Source organism: Culex quinquefasciatus, chromosome 2, assembly GCF_015732765.1.
Source record: "Culex quinquefasciatus strain JHB chromosome 2, VPISU_Cqui_1.0_pri_paternal, whole genome shotgun sequence".
Lineage (NCBI taxonomy): Eukaryota > Metazoa > Arthropoda > Insecta > Diptera > Culicidae > Culex > Culex quinquefasciatus.
In genome coordinates, this window is record NC_051862.1 from 132,709,775 (window position 1) to 132,728,248 (window position 18,474).

The 18,474-nt window shown below is 41.8% G+C and overlaps 1 protein-coding gene across 1 annotated transcript; it reads right to left on the reverse strand.

The window, feature by feature from the left end:
- Nucleotides 1-6,458: 6,458 nt before the first annotated feature.
- On the reverse strand, nucleotides 6,459-13,478 carry LOC6050064 (DNA-directed RNA polymerase II subunit RPB1). The gene is made up of 5 exons (XM_038251405.1): nucleotides 13,306-13,478; nucleotides 12,956-13,212; nucleotides 10,739-12,888; nucleotides 7,007-10,359; nucleotides 6,459-6,940 (listed from the first exon to the last, which is right to left on the reverse strand). Exons 2-4 carry the CDS (start codon nucleotides 13,122-13,124, stop codon nucleotides 7,009-7,011), a joined length of 5,670 nt encoding a protein of 1,889 aa, XP_038107333.1. The 5' UTR covers nucleotides 13,125-13,212; nucleotides 13,306-13,478; the 3' UTR covers nucleotides 6,459-6,940; nucleotides 7,007-7,008.
- Between the last annotated feature and the right edge of the window lie 4,996 nt (nucleotides 13,479-18,474).

Here is an 18,474-nt window from a genome sequence, read left to right on the forward strand (position 1 = left end):
TATTAAAAATATTCGTTCTCCGATCGAGTTTCGAAAAGAATGCATAAATTGGTTGGGCAAGAGAAATTAACAAGCGCTGGTAGTGATTAAGTTTGGCAAAGCCATTTAATAATAAGAAGTACTACACACTCTTGAACTCTGATTGTAGTAATTTAAAAGGAGCAGTCCTTACTCTACATGTATAAATAAAGAATTGAATTGAAAAAGTTTGTAAACAAAGAGTGTGTTCTGCTCACGCTAGAAGATGTTTACATCTGGCATGGCTTTTGCGTTGTTTTGCTATATATGCTTTAACATATCTCACATTTTAAAATGTTTTGCATATAATTTATACTAGTTTTTTGTCTCGAAATATATTACCCGTCTTTGCCAAAGTTTGGGTGATATCTGAGTTTCCAAACGGTTTTTAACCATTTAGGGTACGTTATCCATTAGTGGACCCCTTTCCTATAGTGGACCCTCTGAAGTGTTTTTGATGAAAAATCAATGAAATCACAATTTCAAGCGTGTTTTTGTCTACAAATCTTTTATTTGGCATGTTCAGCATAATTTAAAACAATGTTGGCTGACATTGACGTGTCCTTTCAGCCAAAATAAGTGTTTTGAGCTCGACATCTGAAATCAGCCATGGCCACTAGCATTTTCACAACAAAACTGCATTTATATTTAATGATTGAATTAACTATACAATCATTTTTTGACTGATTATTCAACTTCGGCAGGTAGAAATAATGTAAGTTTAAGAAACTTTACTAAAATAAAGCGAAGAACTGCTCATTTTCGAGCAAAAATTAGGGGGTCCAATATAGGACAACGAAAATCTAAACTTTTCCAAAAGTGGACCCCTGTTGATTTAACTTACAAAAATAAAGAAAACTGTGTATTAAAAAAAAATATATATATATATATATTTTAACAGACAATTGTTTACGATTTACGAATTGTTTTGATTAAATAAACCAAAAAAACTTAGAAATGCTTTGTGATCCAGTCAAATAATTTTATGAACCTATTCGTTATATTCCCAACATTATTGATTTATTTGCGATGATCCAAATATTTGTTCGAAATTTCGGGTGCGCCAAACAGGAAGTGAAATTTTCAAAAGTTTGTCTTAAATATACAATAAATGCTTGTTGTAATCAACCTAAACGCATATTTTTTTCAATTATGAGTATAAATATAGATGTTTTTATGTTAAAAGTACCAAATATGCTGAAACCGAAAGAATTTATAATTAATCAAAACTTTAGTTTATGGTACTTAACTGAAGCATCATAGTTGCAGTTTGAAATGATATTTTATAATAATAAATCAATTACAAAACATTTTTTTTAAATAAACATGCGTGGTTTTATCAGCATCTGTAAACAAATCTATTGTTTAGTTTTGGTCAACCATTTATGTATTTAATATGAAAAAATGTGCATCAAAATTACTTTTTTTGAATTATTTTATGTTTACAGTGGTTTTTGAAACGTTTTCTCTGATCTTTTTCGGAAATTAATGTGTTTAAATGTCTTTTTGGTTTTTGTTGTTGTTTAAAGCCAAATTTGTTAACAAAACATATTTGTTCATGATGAAAAGTGAGCAAAATCCATATTTTATTCATTATATCTATCAATAGACCTACACAATGCATCAAAACATCAAATATCGGTTAAATTAGGTATAAAAATAACAGTTTGCCTATAGTGGACCCGGGTCCATAATCGGATTATGGACCCGGGTCCACTATAGGAAAAGGGGGTCCATAGCAGGCAAAAAAAAACTTTTTTTTCAAATGGGTATTTTTCCGCTCAAAAACAAATAAAATGATGAAAAAAATACTCAAAATTGTTCAAAACACTCCAGATTCCATTATTTTGTTCAAAGGGTTATGAAAAAGTGCTTAAAATATTGAAAATTTGTGAAAAATGTGCTTCGGCTCTACTAGGGGGTCCACTAATGGTTAAAATACCCTACTTATCTCGTGCTCCAGAAAAGACCATTATCCAGAACAAAAACAAAACCAAAACCAAACCCAAACCATTCGTAATTTTTGTCTCGTGAATCAAACCTACTTTTTTCCCATATTTATAAAACACCTAGATATTTGGGTATCAAAGATCGGAAATTTTATGCTCTTTTCGATGCCACATAGGCTGATTCGTGAATCGTGTACCGAGTCGGATGCCGGCGGTTTTCCCGACGACGCAATTCCGTGTTGTAAAAAATTCAAACGAAAAATCTATTCTATCGATTATAACGGTGTGATAACCACTCCAAAATGTTGATTTATCAATTCTATGGTAATATGTTGACATTTAGTCAGATTAAAAGTTTGTTAAATTAAGTTTCGATAAGTTTTATATATAATTTTCAGAGTTATATAAGCTTTTATAAGTATTTAGTAAACTTTATATTCAATCCAAATTATTTTTTTAATCAATCAAGGATGCCTATTTACGCTATTTTGCGTCATTGGTTCACCCATACAAGTCTCCATACAATTTTGGCTGCTGTCCATACAAAAATGGTATGTAAATATTCAAACAGCTGTAACTTTTGAGTGAATTTTCTGATCAATTTGGTGTCTTCGGCAAAGTTGTAGGTATTGTTGAGGACTTTTGAGAAAAAAATAGGTACACGGAAAAAAAATTGCATTAATCAACTTTTTTTCACTAAAACTCAGTGTTGCAAAAGAGTGATAGAAAAGCTATCAATAGATTATCTCTGCACCAAAAATATCCGAGAGTATAGCGGCCGTCACTATAGCTTGTGAGATCTCTACTTGTGTCTCGTGATTCCCAGCGATGTCATTCTCTCTCTATCACTCCTTCCCTTTTCCTCGACTATGCGCTCTCACCGCTGAGTCTCTCAACCTCTCCGAAAACTGCAATGAGAGAACGCGAGATGGCGATTAGGAACCGACCACGCATGACGCCCCTTCAAACTGCGTTTGCAAAATTGGTTTTGTGGCGGCTTTTGTGGTTAAACGCTGTTGCGGTAGGATGATCGTGGAAGCGAGAATGAGAGAGAAAAGGAAAATGTCAATCGCGAGTGGGTAAACACAAAAACGTGTTCGGCTATGTTCGGCGCTGAGAGTTTCAATGAAGAGAGAAGAGCAGTTGTATTTGAGGCATGAATATTCAGGCGAGATAATTGTAGTTGCTGAGAGGTGATATTTTGATATTTTAACAACCCTGCTAAAACTCAATTTCCCAAAATACGTATTTTTTGATTTTCGAGATTTTTTAATACGTTTTAGGGGACTAAAAACCGCAACTTTTGAGCCATAAAGAAACATGGTCAAAAAATCTGCCGCCGAGTTATGATATTTGAGAAAATAGTGATTTCTTGGAAAAATCGAAATTTCATGCAAAAACAAATTTGACGTATTTTTTTAATGCAAAATTGAATTTGCAATCGAAAAGTACTTTACAGATTTTTTGATAAAGGGCTCCGTTTTCAAGATATAGCCACCGAAAGTTTGATTTTAGCGAAATATTTGCAGTTTTCGATTTTTAAAAATAATGACCATGAGTGACCATTTCTAAAAATATTTTTTCTGAAAAGTTCAGAAAATTTGCTAAAAAATTGTCTAAGAGACACTGAAGATTGGACCTCGGGTTGCTGAGATAGAACTGCTTTAAGAAAAAGAAACAGGAATTTGTAGTTTTCTTAGTCTCACCAAAATAACCCACCATTTTCTAATGTCGATATCTCAGCAACTAATGGTCCGATTTTCAATGTTAATACATGAAACATTCGTGAAATTTTCCTTGAAATTTTCCGATCTTTTCGAAAAAAATATTTTGAAAATGTCTGAATCAAGACTAACATTTAAAAAAGGGTCAAACACTGAATATTACGCCCCAAGAAATCACTATTTTCTTCAAAAATTCATAACTCGGTGGCAGATTTTTTGACCATGTTTCTCTATGGCTCAAAAGTTGCGGGTTTTAGTCCCCTAAAACATATCAAAAAATCTCGAAAATCAAAAAACACTTATTTTGGGAAAATTAATTGAAGTGAAAAAAGTTGATTAAAAATTCTGCAATTTTTTTCCGTGTACCTATTTTTTTCTCAATAGACCTCAACAATACCTACAACTTTGCCGAAGACACCAAATTGATCCGAAAATCCATTCAAAAGTTACAACCTTTCGAATATTTACATACCATTTTTGTATGGACAGCTGCCAAAATTGTATGAAGACTTGTATGGGTGAACCAATGGCACAAAAGAAGTTTATTTGGTCATAGGGAAGGCCCCCACAAAGTTTGAGCCAAATCAAAAAATACAAAAAATAAAAATGGTAGAAATCGGCCGATTTCGTAGAGAGTTGCTCAAATACTTTTTTTACATACAATTACTGCTTTTATATATGAGTCATTTCGCGCCAACTGGCTCACAACTCGAAATGCACTTTCTCTGATCAAGCTCAAATTTGTATTTGTACAAAGAAGAAGAAAGAAGAATCCCGATTTTGAACCAAATTGGACCACCCTTTCTTTTTACGCTCCGCCCCAAAGTTTTGCGATTTTCGTATTTCTTCAAAAAAAAACCTCCTTTTTACCCTCTACAACCCAATCCCGCCTCTAGACGGGCTCGCCAAATAACCATTTTCAATCAATTTTTGGCCTTTAAAAAGCATTGGAAAGAAAAACTTTTAAAATTTTAGAAAATATTAGGGTTGGGTTCGATCCCAGAGATTTGTCTGACCACGCCTTCCGTCGGACGGGGAAGTAAATGTTGGCCCCGGTCTGACCTAGAGGGTTAGGTCGTTAGCTCAATCCAGGTGTAGGAGTCGGCTCCCTGGGTCCTGGTCCTTTACTGAGGGAGAACAACAGGTAGATTTGGATTCAAAAGGGTCGGTTTATCCTGGATACGACTTTTTTTTTCATTGATGAATTCACGAAATGTTTATTTTTTTAATGTCATTTTTTTATTTCTTTTAAGAGGCAGTATTTGTAAATATTGCTCGGTTTGTTCTAGAGGTCGTATCGAGGTGCTCCGATTTGGATGAAACTTTCAGCGTTTGTTTGTCTATACATGATATGAACTCATGCCAAATATGAGCCCTCTACGACAAAGGGAAGTGGGGTAAAACGGGCTTTGAAGTTTGAGGTCCAAAAAACCCAAAAAATCTTAAAATTGCTCGCATTTCCGTAGAACTTCATCAATTTCAACTCTCTTAGATGCATTCGAAGGGTCTTTTGAAGCACTTCAAAATGTGCCATAGACATCCTGGATTGGATCGACTTTTTCTCATAGCTTTTGCAAATTACTGTCAAAAATGGATTTTTTTAAAACCTTAATATCTTTTTGCAACAGCCTCCAACACCCATACTCCCATAGGTCAAAAGATAGGTAATTACATGGACTATAAGCCTACGGTGTTAACTTTTTGGCCAATCGCAGTTTTTCTCATAGTTTTTCGATTTTTCTAGAACAAACATTTTACAACGTTAGTTTTTGCCCTGTAGGCCGCCATAGCGGCACTTTTTGGTCTCAATTTTGTCATATTCGGAATCCTCGGACAATTTCACGTAAGTTAGAAGTATTGGAGTTGTAAATTTGATTGTAAAAATTGCCATTTAGAATGAATTAAAATATTATTTAACAATTTGTTGGATTAGGGGTAAAACAGATTTTCGCCTACTTGATACAGCATTTGACGTATTGATCACAGGATAAATAAAATCTATTTCTTTTTTCAAAAATGTTTTATTTAATTATTTTTTAAATCAAATTTACAACTCCAATACTTCTAACTTACGTGAAATTTTCCGAGGATTCCGAATGTGACAAAATTGAGACCAAAAAGTGCCGCTATGGCGGCCTACAGGGCAAAAACTAACGTTGTAAAATGTTTGTTCTAGAAAAATCGAAAAACTATGAGAAAAACTGCGATTGGCCAAAAAGTTAACACCGTAGGCTTATAGTCCATGTAATTACCTATCTTTTGACCTATGGGAGTATGGGTGTTGGAGGCTGTTGCAAAAAGATATTAAGGTTTAAAAAAAAATCCATTTTCGACAGTAATTTGCAAAAGCTAAGAGAAAAAGTCGAACCAATCCTGGATGTCTATGGCACATTTTGAAGTGCTTCAAAAGACCTTTCGAATGCATCTAAGAGAGTTGGAATTCAATTGATGAAGTTCTACGGAAATGCGAGCAATTTTAAGATTTTTTGGGTTTTTTGGACCTCAAACTTCAAAGCCCGTTTTACCCCACTTCCCTTTGTCGTAGAGGGCTCATATTTGGCATGAGTTCATCTCATGTATAGACAAACAAACGCTGAAAGTTTCATCCAAATCGGAGCACCTCATTACGACCTGTTACACATTGGTGAAAAACTCGCTCTTAAAGGACTTTTTTGGGAATTTAACAATTTTTCGAAAAGTCCGTAACAAATTTTAATTTCAAGTATTCAGGGACACATTTCTCTCTATTTTTGGATAGACGGCAGCGTTTTTTGATGATTTTAAAAATAATTTTATTCATGTTTCAACGGGATAGATTTATAAGTTTGTTTATCATAGTTTCAGCGCAACTTCACTCAGTTCTGTTGTTTTGAATTTCTGCAGACTCTGCCTTACAAATGCCTTGAATTTTATAATTCTTACCCTCAAGGACCGATGTGCAACACAATAGTTTATACTTTTAAATAACCCGGCTGATATCGGAAAATTAAATGTGGGAGTGGGTTCTTGCAACATAGAGTTAAGACATACGTCATCTGAAGTTTCATCTCAATAGTTGTTAAATATGGTTCGATTATATTTGATAACCTGTGGTTTATTCCAAGCCTAGTGAAAAAATAACAAAGATATTGTACCACATTAGTCTAGCACGTTGTCACACAGATTAAAAACAACGCAAACGGATCTTCCTCGCGGGCACTCCGTTCCAGCATGCCAATTTCATTTTATTCCTGGTTGGTTGGGCGATTTCTAAAAAGAAAAATACATCCGGTTACACAACGACCAGTAAACTGGCAACAAGGAGAAACAACTTACCTCTAATCGTCAACGCTATCCTCGTACGATGGGCTGGTCGGTGAGTAGGTCGGACTTGCCGGACTCGACGGGCTGTAGCCCTGGCCGGTTGGCGAGTAGGCCGGACTCGAGGGGCTGTAGTGCGGCGATGTCGGCGTGTACACCGGACTAGTGGGCGAATATTTCTGGCTGCCCGGAGAGTACGAGGACATGTTCGGCGAGTAGCGGGCCGTCGTCGGCGAGTAGGTCGGCGAGTTGACCATGAAGTTGCTACCGCTGCTGCCCGGCGAGTGCTGCGGGGAGCTTGGCGAATAGCTCGGACTCGTGGGCGAGTACTTGGGACTGGTCGGTGAGTACTGCGGACTGGCCGGTGTGTACTGCGGACTTCCACCGTACGATGGGGAAGTCGGGGAGTATGACGGACTCGTGGGCGAGTACTTGGGCGAGCTGGGTGAATAGCTCGGCGACGTTGGAGAGTAATGCGGTGAGCTGGGTGAGTAGTTCGGGCTGGTCGGAGAGTAGGATGGAGTTGCCGGCGTGTAGTTGGGACTGGTTGGTGAATACGATGGAGACGTAGGCGAGTAGGACGGTGAAGTCGGAGAATACGACGGACTTGATGGGGAGTAGGATGGACTCGTTGGAGAGTACGCCGGAGATGTTGGCGAGTAGCTGGGCGATGTTGGTGAGTACGGACTTGTCGGCGAGTAGGACGGTGACGTCGGTGAGTAGGCTGGACTCGACGGGGCGTAGGTTGCCGTTGGTGAGTACAGCGGAGATGTTGGCGAATACGATGGAGATGTTGGGCTGTAATTCGGCGAAGTCGGGCTGTAGTTCGGGCTCGTAGGAGAATATCTCGGACTGGTTGGTGAGTAATTCGGACTAGTCGGCGAATAGCTGGGACTGGTCGGAGAGTAACCTGGAGAAGCTCCTCCCGGGGATGCCGCAGCGTAGTTGGGACTGCTTGGCGAGTACGAGGGCGATGCGCTCGGGGATGAGGGGAAGTACGGTGACATTGACGGTCCCGGTGAGCTCGGCGAACCCGGCATCGGCGACCAAGACGGTGACATACCCGAAGCATCCGATTGAGCCGAAGGTGAAAAACTCGGTCCTCCTGGAGTCATTCCTGACGGTGGACCCGACGGAGACCACTCACCGTAGCCAGGAGTTTGAGATTGCTGCCACGGAGTCATCGCTGGACTCATGCTGGGTGTGGCTCCAGGTCCAAAGAACATTCCCGAGCTTCCCATTATCGATGTATGCGGAATTTCCATTCCCAGCTTACATTTCTCCGCGTCGAGCAGCAAATCGAAACAACCCGTTCCCATACGGGGTAGCTGACCCATAATAATGTTTTCCGACACACCTCTCATAGGATCGACTTCCGCGTGCGCTGCCGCATCGTTCAACACATCTACCGTTTCTTCGAAAGAACATCTCATCAGCGCTCCCGTATCCTGTCTGTTTATACCGTGGCGAGTGATAGCCATTAAATGTCCCTTAGCCGTCATCACATCGCAGAGGAGGGCCAAATGCCGATAGTTTACGTACAGACCGTAAAATTGCAAAACATTGTTCATTTCCTTCTCGACAGATTTTCGAACAGCTTCAATTCCAAGTACTTGGAAAATTTCGCAGATATCGTTACTTGCCGTACGAACCGGGTCCACGTCTCGCTCGCTCAACACCTTCATCATTGAAGTTCCGTCCGTTTCCAGCAGCCACTCGCCGATGGCTTTGAATTCACCTTCGGGCGTAATAACGATTCTTCTCTTGGCGTCCGTTTGCGGCAAATGCATGTACACCTTGCCGATGGCTTCGATTCCCTGCAGGGTCATGTCCGAAAGCATGTTTGCCTCGATACACCGCAGGAACATGTCGTCCTCCATCTTGTCCATGTTTTCCTCGTCGTTATCCTGGAATTTGTTGTCTTCGTTGTTCATGATACGGATACGCAACACCAGCTTGTCCGCGTTGTCATCGTTGAAGATACAGTTCAAATCGTCGCCGAATCCGGCGTTGATCTTTTCCGCAATCTGCTCCATGGTCAACTTCTTGTCCGTCATTCGCTTGCGGTCAAGCTCGATACGCAGCAGCCAAGGAGAGATTCGCGTCGGGTCAAAATCGGGCATTTCGTAGTAAACGTTCACAAACTCCTGATCTTCAGCAATCACCGTACGCTGTGGGTCTGGATCGTAGTAGATGGCGGTGTTGGCCGTTACCTTTCGCAGCGTCGTGTGTTCCAGCCGGCAGAGCACGTTCTTGGCCTTTTCGGCGTCACGAGCCGCACCTCCGGTAAGGAAAACGGTTAGTGAAGGAGCCTTTGGTCGCTTTGAGATATTGATGATTTCCTTCAAACGGGGCACGCCCAGGGTTACGTTCTTGGAGGACACACCAGCAAAATGGAAAGTGTTCAGTGTCATCTGGGTGGCAGGTTCTCCGAGAGACTGGGCAGCCAAGGCCCCGACCATCTCGCCCGGGTTACACTGAGCCTGCTGGAAACGGGTTTCAATTTCTCCAATCAACCACTCGAACGCTTCGTTGTTCAGGCGGAACTCTTCCGCGACGTACTTTGTGCACAGGGTTGAACGAACCAGACACTGGAACAGCAGGGTAGCGTTCTCGTTAGCCTGCTTCGACAGACGATCCGTTCCGGCCACGATGACACATTTTTGTAGCAAATCGCGTACACCCTGGATGACCTTGAGCGGGGACAAATCCGTGGGGGCTCGTTTGTTGATGTGGAAAATTTTCTGTACGTTCCAGATCATACGCTGAAGATTGCAGGGAAGTACGACCTTCGAGTCACCGTTCGGGAAGATCTGACGCAGTGCTTCGCGATCACGCAGCAGCTGTTCGTACTCGGCTTCGATCTCCTGAATGACGTCACCCGACTCGGTCAGCTCTTTGATGACTTCTTCGTTGAACACGCGTCGGATGTTGCGCTCGTTGGTTGGATCGAAGCGGTAACGCTTCTCAAACACCTTGTTCGACAGCTTGATCGTGGGCAGATTCTGGAACTCTACCGTTTCACCGCACAGCCCGTCCTCGCCGTAACGCAGCTGAATCAGCTGACCCACTGAGTTACGCACCGTTCCGTCATAGTTGACCATCACAGACTCCATAGCCTTGATCAAACGACGCTGGATGTAACCGGTTTCGGCAGTCTTGACAGCGGTATCGATAAGACCTTCACGACCTCCCATAGCGTGGAAGTAGAACTCGGTTGGGGTCAGTCCGGCAAGGTACGAGTTCTCCACGAAGCCTCTCGATTCGGGACCGTAATCATCCTTGATGAAGTGGGGCAGCGTGCGCTTGCGGAACCCGAACGGAATACGCTTACCTTCAACGTTCTGTTGACCCACGCAAGCAATAACCTGGAGGGATCGGGCAATGATTCGTGAGATTTGGCTTTTATTTATATGTTTCTATTGGGGATGATCGAGCAACCTATGCACCAATTATGGACCCAGAGCAGAGTGGGTGCCGGATACGAAGGAAAAGAAAGAGAAGAGAAAGGGAAAAATAGAGGAAAGGGAGAGAAAAAAGTGGGAGGGAAAGGAAGTGGGAAAGGGGGAGAGAATAGGTGGGAGAGAGGGAAAAAGAACGAACCACTGCGACAGTCAAAGTGACATGCACCGAAGGAGGGGTATTAGAGATGATCAAGCAACCTGTAGCTTTGTAGTTTGTTAAATAGTTTCCATGCAGCTCAATCATTCTTTTCACCGTAACCCACGCTAGACGCGTTGAACTCACCTGCGAGATGTTAATGTTGGATCCCTTCGAACCCGACACCACCATAGCCTTGAGGTTGTTGTATTCTGTGAGGGACTTCTTGGCGGAACCACCAGTCTTGTCACGAGCATCGTTCAGAATACGATTCACCTGATTCTCGAAAGTCTGTCGCAGCGTGTTACCCGGCGTCGGTTCCAGTTCCATGTTGTGCGCCTTCTGGATAACGCCAATCACATCCTCTTTGGCTTTGCGAATGGCGCGCTGAATTTCCGTGTACGTGGCAGGATCGGCAATGGTGTCGCCGATACCGATGCTGTGACCCTCCAGCAGCAGCCAGTTGTTGACGACGGTCTGAATGTTACCGTAGAACCGGCCGGCGATTTCGTGGCCCAGCTCGAGGAAGACGATATGCAGCAGCGAACCGGCCGATGTTCCGAGCGTTTTCTTGCACAGAATGCCCATGATGAGTTCGCCGTGTTCTACCATGACCTTGGTGTCTCCGGGCGAGATCCACTTGTACGGGCCGTCGTCCTCCTCGTCCGGATGGGTCGAATGGGTACGGATCATGTTGACGTTGCCGGGGATGATCAGTGTGAAGATCTGCTTTCCGGTCCACAGGGGTTTGGGCTTCAGGATGCACGGTTGGGGCATTTTGCCGTCCCACGTGGGCAAGAACATGAGCAGATTCATCATTTGTTCCTTCTCGAGGAAGACGTCTCGTTTGGTCATTTTTCGCACCGCCGTAAGCGTGTCCTGCACAATACCCATGACGGGTTTGTTGGCCTGCGGCGTAATGATCTGGCGCGGGGTAATGTGAATGTTCTCGATCTCGGCACGCGTCTCCATGGATTGCGGCACGTGCAGGTTCATTTCGTCTCCGTCAAAATCGGCGTTGTACGGTGAGGTACAGCTGAGGTTCATCCGGAAGGTCGACCAGGGCAGCACTTTGACACGATGTCCCATCATACTCATCTTGTGTAGCGTGGGCTGACGGTTGAAAATGACCAGATCGTCATCGCGCAAGTGACGTTCCACCTTGTAGCCGCACTGCAGGTGCAAATCGCTGGATTTCGGGTGAAAACGCAGATCGATACGTTCGCCATTGTCCCGAACGATGTACTTGGCGCCCGGGTACTGGGAGTTTCCTCGGCGGACCAGCTCCTGCATGCGATCGATGTTGAACGGTGTTACCAACTCCGGGAAGGTCATGTTCTGGGCGACCGAGCGCGGTACACCGACCTGGTCGATACGGAGATTGGGATCCGGTGTGATGACAGTACGTGCGGAGAAATCCACACGCTTACCCATCAGATTACCACGGATACGACCTTCCTTACCCTTTAGACGGGATTTGACCGATTTCAACGGTTTGCCGCTCTTCTGCATAGCTTTGGGCATTCCGGGCATGTCGTTGTCGACCAGCGTGGCCACATGGAACTGCAGCATCTTGATGTTTTCGGCGATGACGTGAGCCGCCGCGCCGGTCGCTTCGTTCTTCTTGAGTTCGTTGTTTGACTTGACAATGTCGGACAGCTTGTGGGTCAAATCGTCCTGATTCTTCGTCGCTCCAAACATGACAACGGCCGGTCGTACGGCCAACGGTGGCACCGGCAGCACCGTGATGATCATCCAATCCGGTCGGGCAAACTTCGGGTCCATTCCGAGCACGTAGCACTCCTCGTCCGTAATGTGCTTCAGGATTTCCCACACCCGCTCGGCCGTTACGGCAATCTTCTTTTCCTGCGAGTCCTCGTTGACCGTTTTCCACTCGGCAATCACGTCCAATCCGGTACGCCGCAGCGATGGCTGGTAGTGACCGCAACCGCCGTGGCCTTGCTTCTTGTTCGGATCCGGCGGGGCGCCGTCCTTCGTTATGTCCATGTCTTCGCCACCCTCGCAAATCTTCTTGCCCTTGCACAGATCGTACACGTACGCCAGACGCTTCCTCGGCTGTCCCTTGGACTTGATGACGATTTCCTTGATTTTGGGATTGCTCGGCGAAACCAACATCTTCGAGCAGTAAAAGCAAACGCAGCGCAATATCTTGATCGTCTTCGTGACGAAACCGATGTGAAAGACCGGCTTCGCCAGATCAATGTGGCCAAAGTGGCCGGGACATTCCGTCATGTTGCCGGCGCACGTCTGACAGCGGGACGTTCGCTCGATCACACCTAAAACAAAAACAAAAGCCCATAAATATTACGCAGTTTGGCGTAATTCCCCCACCCCATGACTCACCCTGCCGGGGATCCATCAGACCGCACAGCTTGGGCCGGCCACCCTCCATCGTTTCCGCATACTGGATGCCGCCCTCCGTGACCGACATGCGACGGATCTCATCCGGAGACAGAATTCCGAACTGGACCCGCTTCACCGTCCGGATCGGCGCCTTCGAATCGCCGTTCATTTTGGCACCGCGACGCTGCCTCTTCTTCCGATCTTTCTCCTCTTCTTCGTTTTCTGTTTCTCTTCCTGCTTCGAGTCAGACCAGCAAACTGCGAGCAGAAAAAAAAAGAAAAAATGTCACTCACTTTTCAAACGCATCTTTTCCGGTCAAATCTCGCACCAAACCGGTCACAAATACTCACAATCGGTTCCCCACGGCCCGGGGAACGGTTTGGCGATATTTTCCGCCGGGTTCCGATCCGCTAGCACCACTTTAGAAGCGCACAAAAATTGAAGCAAAAATCGACCGTGACGAAGCACACGCGTCCATTTGCAGAGTGTGGCTGCCTGATGGCGACCGACAGAAGGAGCGCGAGTTGGGTCGCTTTGACGCGCTCCTTCTCTGTGCAGGGTAGACAATTCACCAAACTCACCAAATTCACCCCGCCGAGCAGCGATGCCATATTTTTGACAGGTGGCGTATATATCTGTAGCTGTACCTGTAGATAAATACGTGAATGTATGCAGATCAATACAACTGTACACTGAAAGCCCGACCATGGTAGTTTTAAGAAAATTTGCTAAAAATGCTGCTCATTAAATTAACTGTGGCTTTTTTGTGAAAGTAAACGCAAATATGGTAAAATGTACCATGCTTCCACAAAATTGCATGGTAACAAATACGAAATCATTATCATTCTCTCCATAATCGAGGGTTAAAATTACCATACCGCTCTCGACATAGTAAAACTGACTGCGTTAATCAGTCAATAGACAAATCCAGCGAAAGCTCAACGCTGCTTTTTGATGGTGAGAGATTTGACAGCTCCCATACTAAATGTCTCGATTTTCATACTTTTTGTTAATTTTCTTCTAAAATAAAACACTTAACATATGAAAACTATATATTTTTGGTGCCCAAAATTCCTGCTGAATCGAATGGTGTACTTATCTCAATTGCAAATTTTTCGAACAGTTTTTATTTAAATAATATTCTAGACACATTTTGTGCACCTAATCAATCAATACTTTTATCATTAATAATCATTTTATTGCTTAAAAATTGAATTTTCCTGAGCTCCCTTTTTCAAATACATGGAAGCTGTCATTTCTAACACCATTGGCCACCTAGCGGCCATTTCAAACTGGATACGTCTATCCAAACACGGAATGTTTTTAGCAAAAATACGTCGGTGCGTGTTCTCAATTTAACCCTACAATATGGTAGCAACTACCATGGTTGGGTTTTCAGTGTATACTAGCTGCCCATGTTCCCCATGTTCCCCAAATGCGAACATGCATGTTCGCATTTACAATTGGGTACTAAAGCCCTATGTCAATTTTTATGTACAACGTTAAAAAACACGATTGAAAACCATTTCTGATCACTTTTTTTTTCATTCTAATGCAAAACATTTTTTTGACAAGACAACATTTTTTCGATGGATCAACTATAGTCCCCTTGGAACGAACTGTCAAGTAGGAGCTTTTCTGTCAAGATGGACCGCGTGGTTAATTTTTCAAAATTGATTTAAAAATCCACTTTAAACTCTTTGTGGTCGTACAAAGGGTCATTGTACTCAGAAAAATAGGCTTTATCGCAGTAAACAATAATATCAGCAATCTAAGCTTCATTTTAGGACCCAATTGGGTACTAAAGCCCTATGTCAATTTTTATGTAAAACGGTAAAAAACTCGATTAAAAACCATTTCTGATCACTTTTTTTTCATTTTAATGCAACAATTTTTTTTTACAAGACAACGTTTTTCGATGGATCAACTATGGTCCCCTTGGAACGAGCTGTCAAGTAGGAGCTTTTCTGTCAAGAAGGACCACGAGGTTAATTTTTCAAAATTGATTTAAAAATCAATTTTAAACTCTTTGTGGTCGTACAAAAAGTCATTGTACTCAGAAAAATAAGCTCAATCGCTGTAAACAATAATATCAGCAATCTAAGCTTCATTTTAGGACCCAATTGGGTACTAAAGCCCTATGTAAATTTGTATGTACAACGGTAAAAAAACACGATTAAAAACCAATTCTGATCACTTTTTTTCATTTTAATGCAAAAAAAAATTACAAGACAACATTTTGTTCGATGGATCAACTATGGTCCCCTTGGAACGAGCTGTCAAGTAGGAGTTTTTCTGTCAAGAAGGACCGCGAGGTTAATTTTTCAAAATTGATTTAAACATCCATTTTAAACTCTTTGTGGTCGTACAAAGGGTCATTGTACTCAGAAAAATAATGTTATCGCTGTAAACAATAATATCAGCAATCTAAGCTTCATTTTAGGACCAAATTATCAATTTTATTGGAACTAGACCAAGAGTGCTCAATGTTTTTGGAGACCGGGCCAAATTTTAAGCTCAAATGAGCTTGCGGGCCAAATTTACAAAAAAAATATTAGAAAAAATAAATTACTCTGTTTTAATCCTAGTTTTAATCTAAAAGATTTAATTTCTGTTATTTAAAAAAATCAAGATAATAGAAACCACAAAATAACGGTTTTCTACCGGAATTGTCGATTTTATTATTTCAGGTATTTGAAAAAAATATTTTTTAACTGAATGTACTTGTGTTTTCAACAAAAAAAAATAAGTTTTGTTTTTATATTTTGAAAATGGTGACATTACATGTTGAAAAATTCATCTAAAGACGTAATTTTATCTATAAGTTAAGTGTAGCTAATGAAAAATCGTTGAGAGCCAGAATTTCATTATTTCAATGAAAAAAAATGTTAGAAAATGTTTAAATGTTATAATATAAGTTTATAAACTGCAATCATTATTTAAAAAAAAATAAGATTCGGCAACAAAAACATTTTAGCGTTTATTTATTTCTTTGAAAATTCACTAAAACTCAAATTATTTTTAATAAACCCAAACATGCTCAAATTATTCTAAATGCAAAGGAATGCATTTTTAATTGATTTCAGCTGATTGCACTTAAATTTAATTTTTTTTATGTTTCTGAAAATATAGTTTTGCTCCTGGTTTTTTCGAGCCAATTTTTAAATAATGGGGGAGGGGTGGGTTGATCGACGAAAGCTTTATAAAATATTTGCAACAAACGTGATCCTCCGATTTCCACATTTTGACGTAGACTTACGTCTTTGTCGAAGGTACTGGGGTGTCATTCCAAAAAACCCGGGCCGAAGGCCCTGGAATATTGCGTCATCCGTCAATCGCTTATATCTTCCTTCCCTCAAATCGAATCGGCACGATTTTGGTTCCATTCGATTCGAAAATTATTCAGCAATTTGCTATAAAACTTTCATTGTTGGCAAAATAGTTTTACTATTGAAACAATTGAATGTTTTAAAATGTTTTCAAAAAGCAGAGATTTTGCAAGCAAAATGAGCGCTTCCCACTCACGGACGGGAATGTCAAGTACCTATTTTGAGGGGAAAATCATCCGAGCAATCGCCTTCTCGTCGTCACCGTCAGCCAGTTGCCTCTCGATGGCCGGACCGTTTGGATCGTCCCACCCGGGACGAGGCAGCAACAAGATGGGGCGCGCGCTTGCTCCTTCTAGCCGAAAAGTTGCCTCTCGTGGGTCAAGCCGTGGTTGTGAAACTTCCAAATTCTAGTTGCACCCGGGGCGAGGCAGCGCGATGAATAATAACAGTTTAAATTTCAGGAACAAATTTTGGTTTTCGGGGGCGACGGTCTGCACAGCTTTCTGAGGCTGCTCTCGCCCCCAACTCCTAAAAACCCGGGCCGAAGGCCCTGGAATACTGCGTCATCCGTCAAACGCTTATATCTTCCTTCCCTCTAATTGAATTGACACGATTTACTTCGGGGGTGACGGATTGCACAGCTTTCTGAGGCTGCCCTCCCCTCATTCTGCTACCAAACATTCACTCGGTTCGCGAAAAAATCGTTTTCGTTCTTCTCTTTCCTTCCTCCATTCGATGTTGTCTAGTCAAAGATTTATCAACACATTCAAAGTATGTTTACATGGTAGCTGCGGTTTTGTTCGCATTAGATTTGCCATCTCTTTCTAGTAAAAGTCAATTCGAATCGTATATAAATTCTGTTTCAACAACCGGTACGTACACGGTCCGACTGAATTTACCGATCGCATTCACGATCTTATTCCGTTAATGTATTTCAAGCGAGATTTCAAGTGTCTAGCTAATTCATCAAAATTAAGAAATGGTTCACATATCAAAACTTTACGTAGTCTACGCCATTCCGGTTATGTCTGTGACATAACTACTTTGACTTTTGTCTGCCTGAATCGATTGGTAGTCAATCAGATTCGTTATCTAACTGTAATAAGTTCGAATTCCGGTGGAAGTACAATGTAAGTTTGAAGGTCAGTTCATAAAAGGGTCATTAAGACTTGCAAATGAATAAAGAAAACATATATTTTTGCAACTATTACAGAATTCTACCTAGGTCAAACTTGAACGTAATTTGAAAGTAGTTTAAAAAAAATCAAAAAATCAAATTACATTATTCGCTCTACAGCATTGTCTTAGCGTTCTCGATTGCGAGATTCCTACTCGAAACTAGAAGTCCGAAGGCTTGATTGTTGAGGCAATTGCAAACCTCTTTTTACACCTATACTTCCATCCACACCGGGATTCGAACTGACGACCTTTGGATTGTTAGTCCAACTGCCTACCAGCGACTCCACCGAGGCAGTAACCCTAATTTCCAGTTTTTTTTGCTTTTTGGGTGTTTTTGAAACCGACTTGAGTCAGGGGTATTAAAATACACCCAAAAAGCAAAAACTGAAAATTTGGTTTATTGGAACTTTTCTTAAAAAAACTCCAGATATGTCCACATTCAGCTCATCACTTTTTTCAAAATACAGGAAACGATAAAAAGAAGATCCCATTCTGTATAGTACAAGATTTTTGCAACACCTTGGACTCAGACCCGTGTGGATCAATCGGACCGCGCACTGGACTCACACTCCAGAGGTTGCCGGTTCGAATCCCGCGGCGGGCGCTCTAAAATTCTTTGTGTAAATATGGGTATTCGGCGCCGTCGCTCCGTGCCATACTTTCATACACTTATAAGTATAAGTACTATAGGAGCCCAGGGCGGCGAAGTCCTTGTACATAAAAAGGAAGACACTAGTAGTTGGTACTAGCAATGGTGGCCGACAGCTATAAAGTCAACTTCGTTTTTTTGTTTTTTGGACTAAGACCAGACATTTTGTCTGAAATAAGAAAGAAAGACAAATATTAAAACTGTGGTTTTATCACGAAAATCTCAATCCTATCAAAGTCACCCCGTTTCACGGTAATAATTTATCAAACGAACTGTTATTTATTTCAATTATTTTTTATTTCTCACGCTTTAGGCATTAACATCTAAGCATCTTACCTGGTAAAAATAAATCTTGAACAATA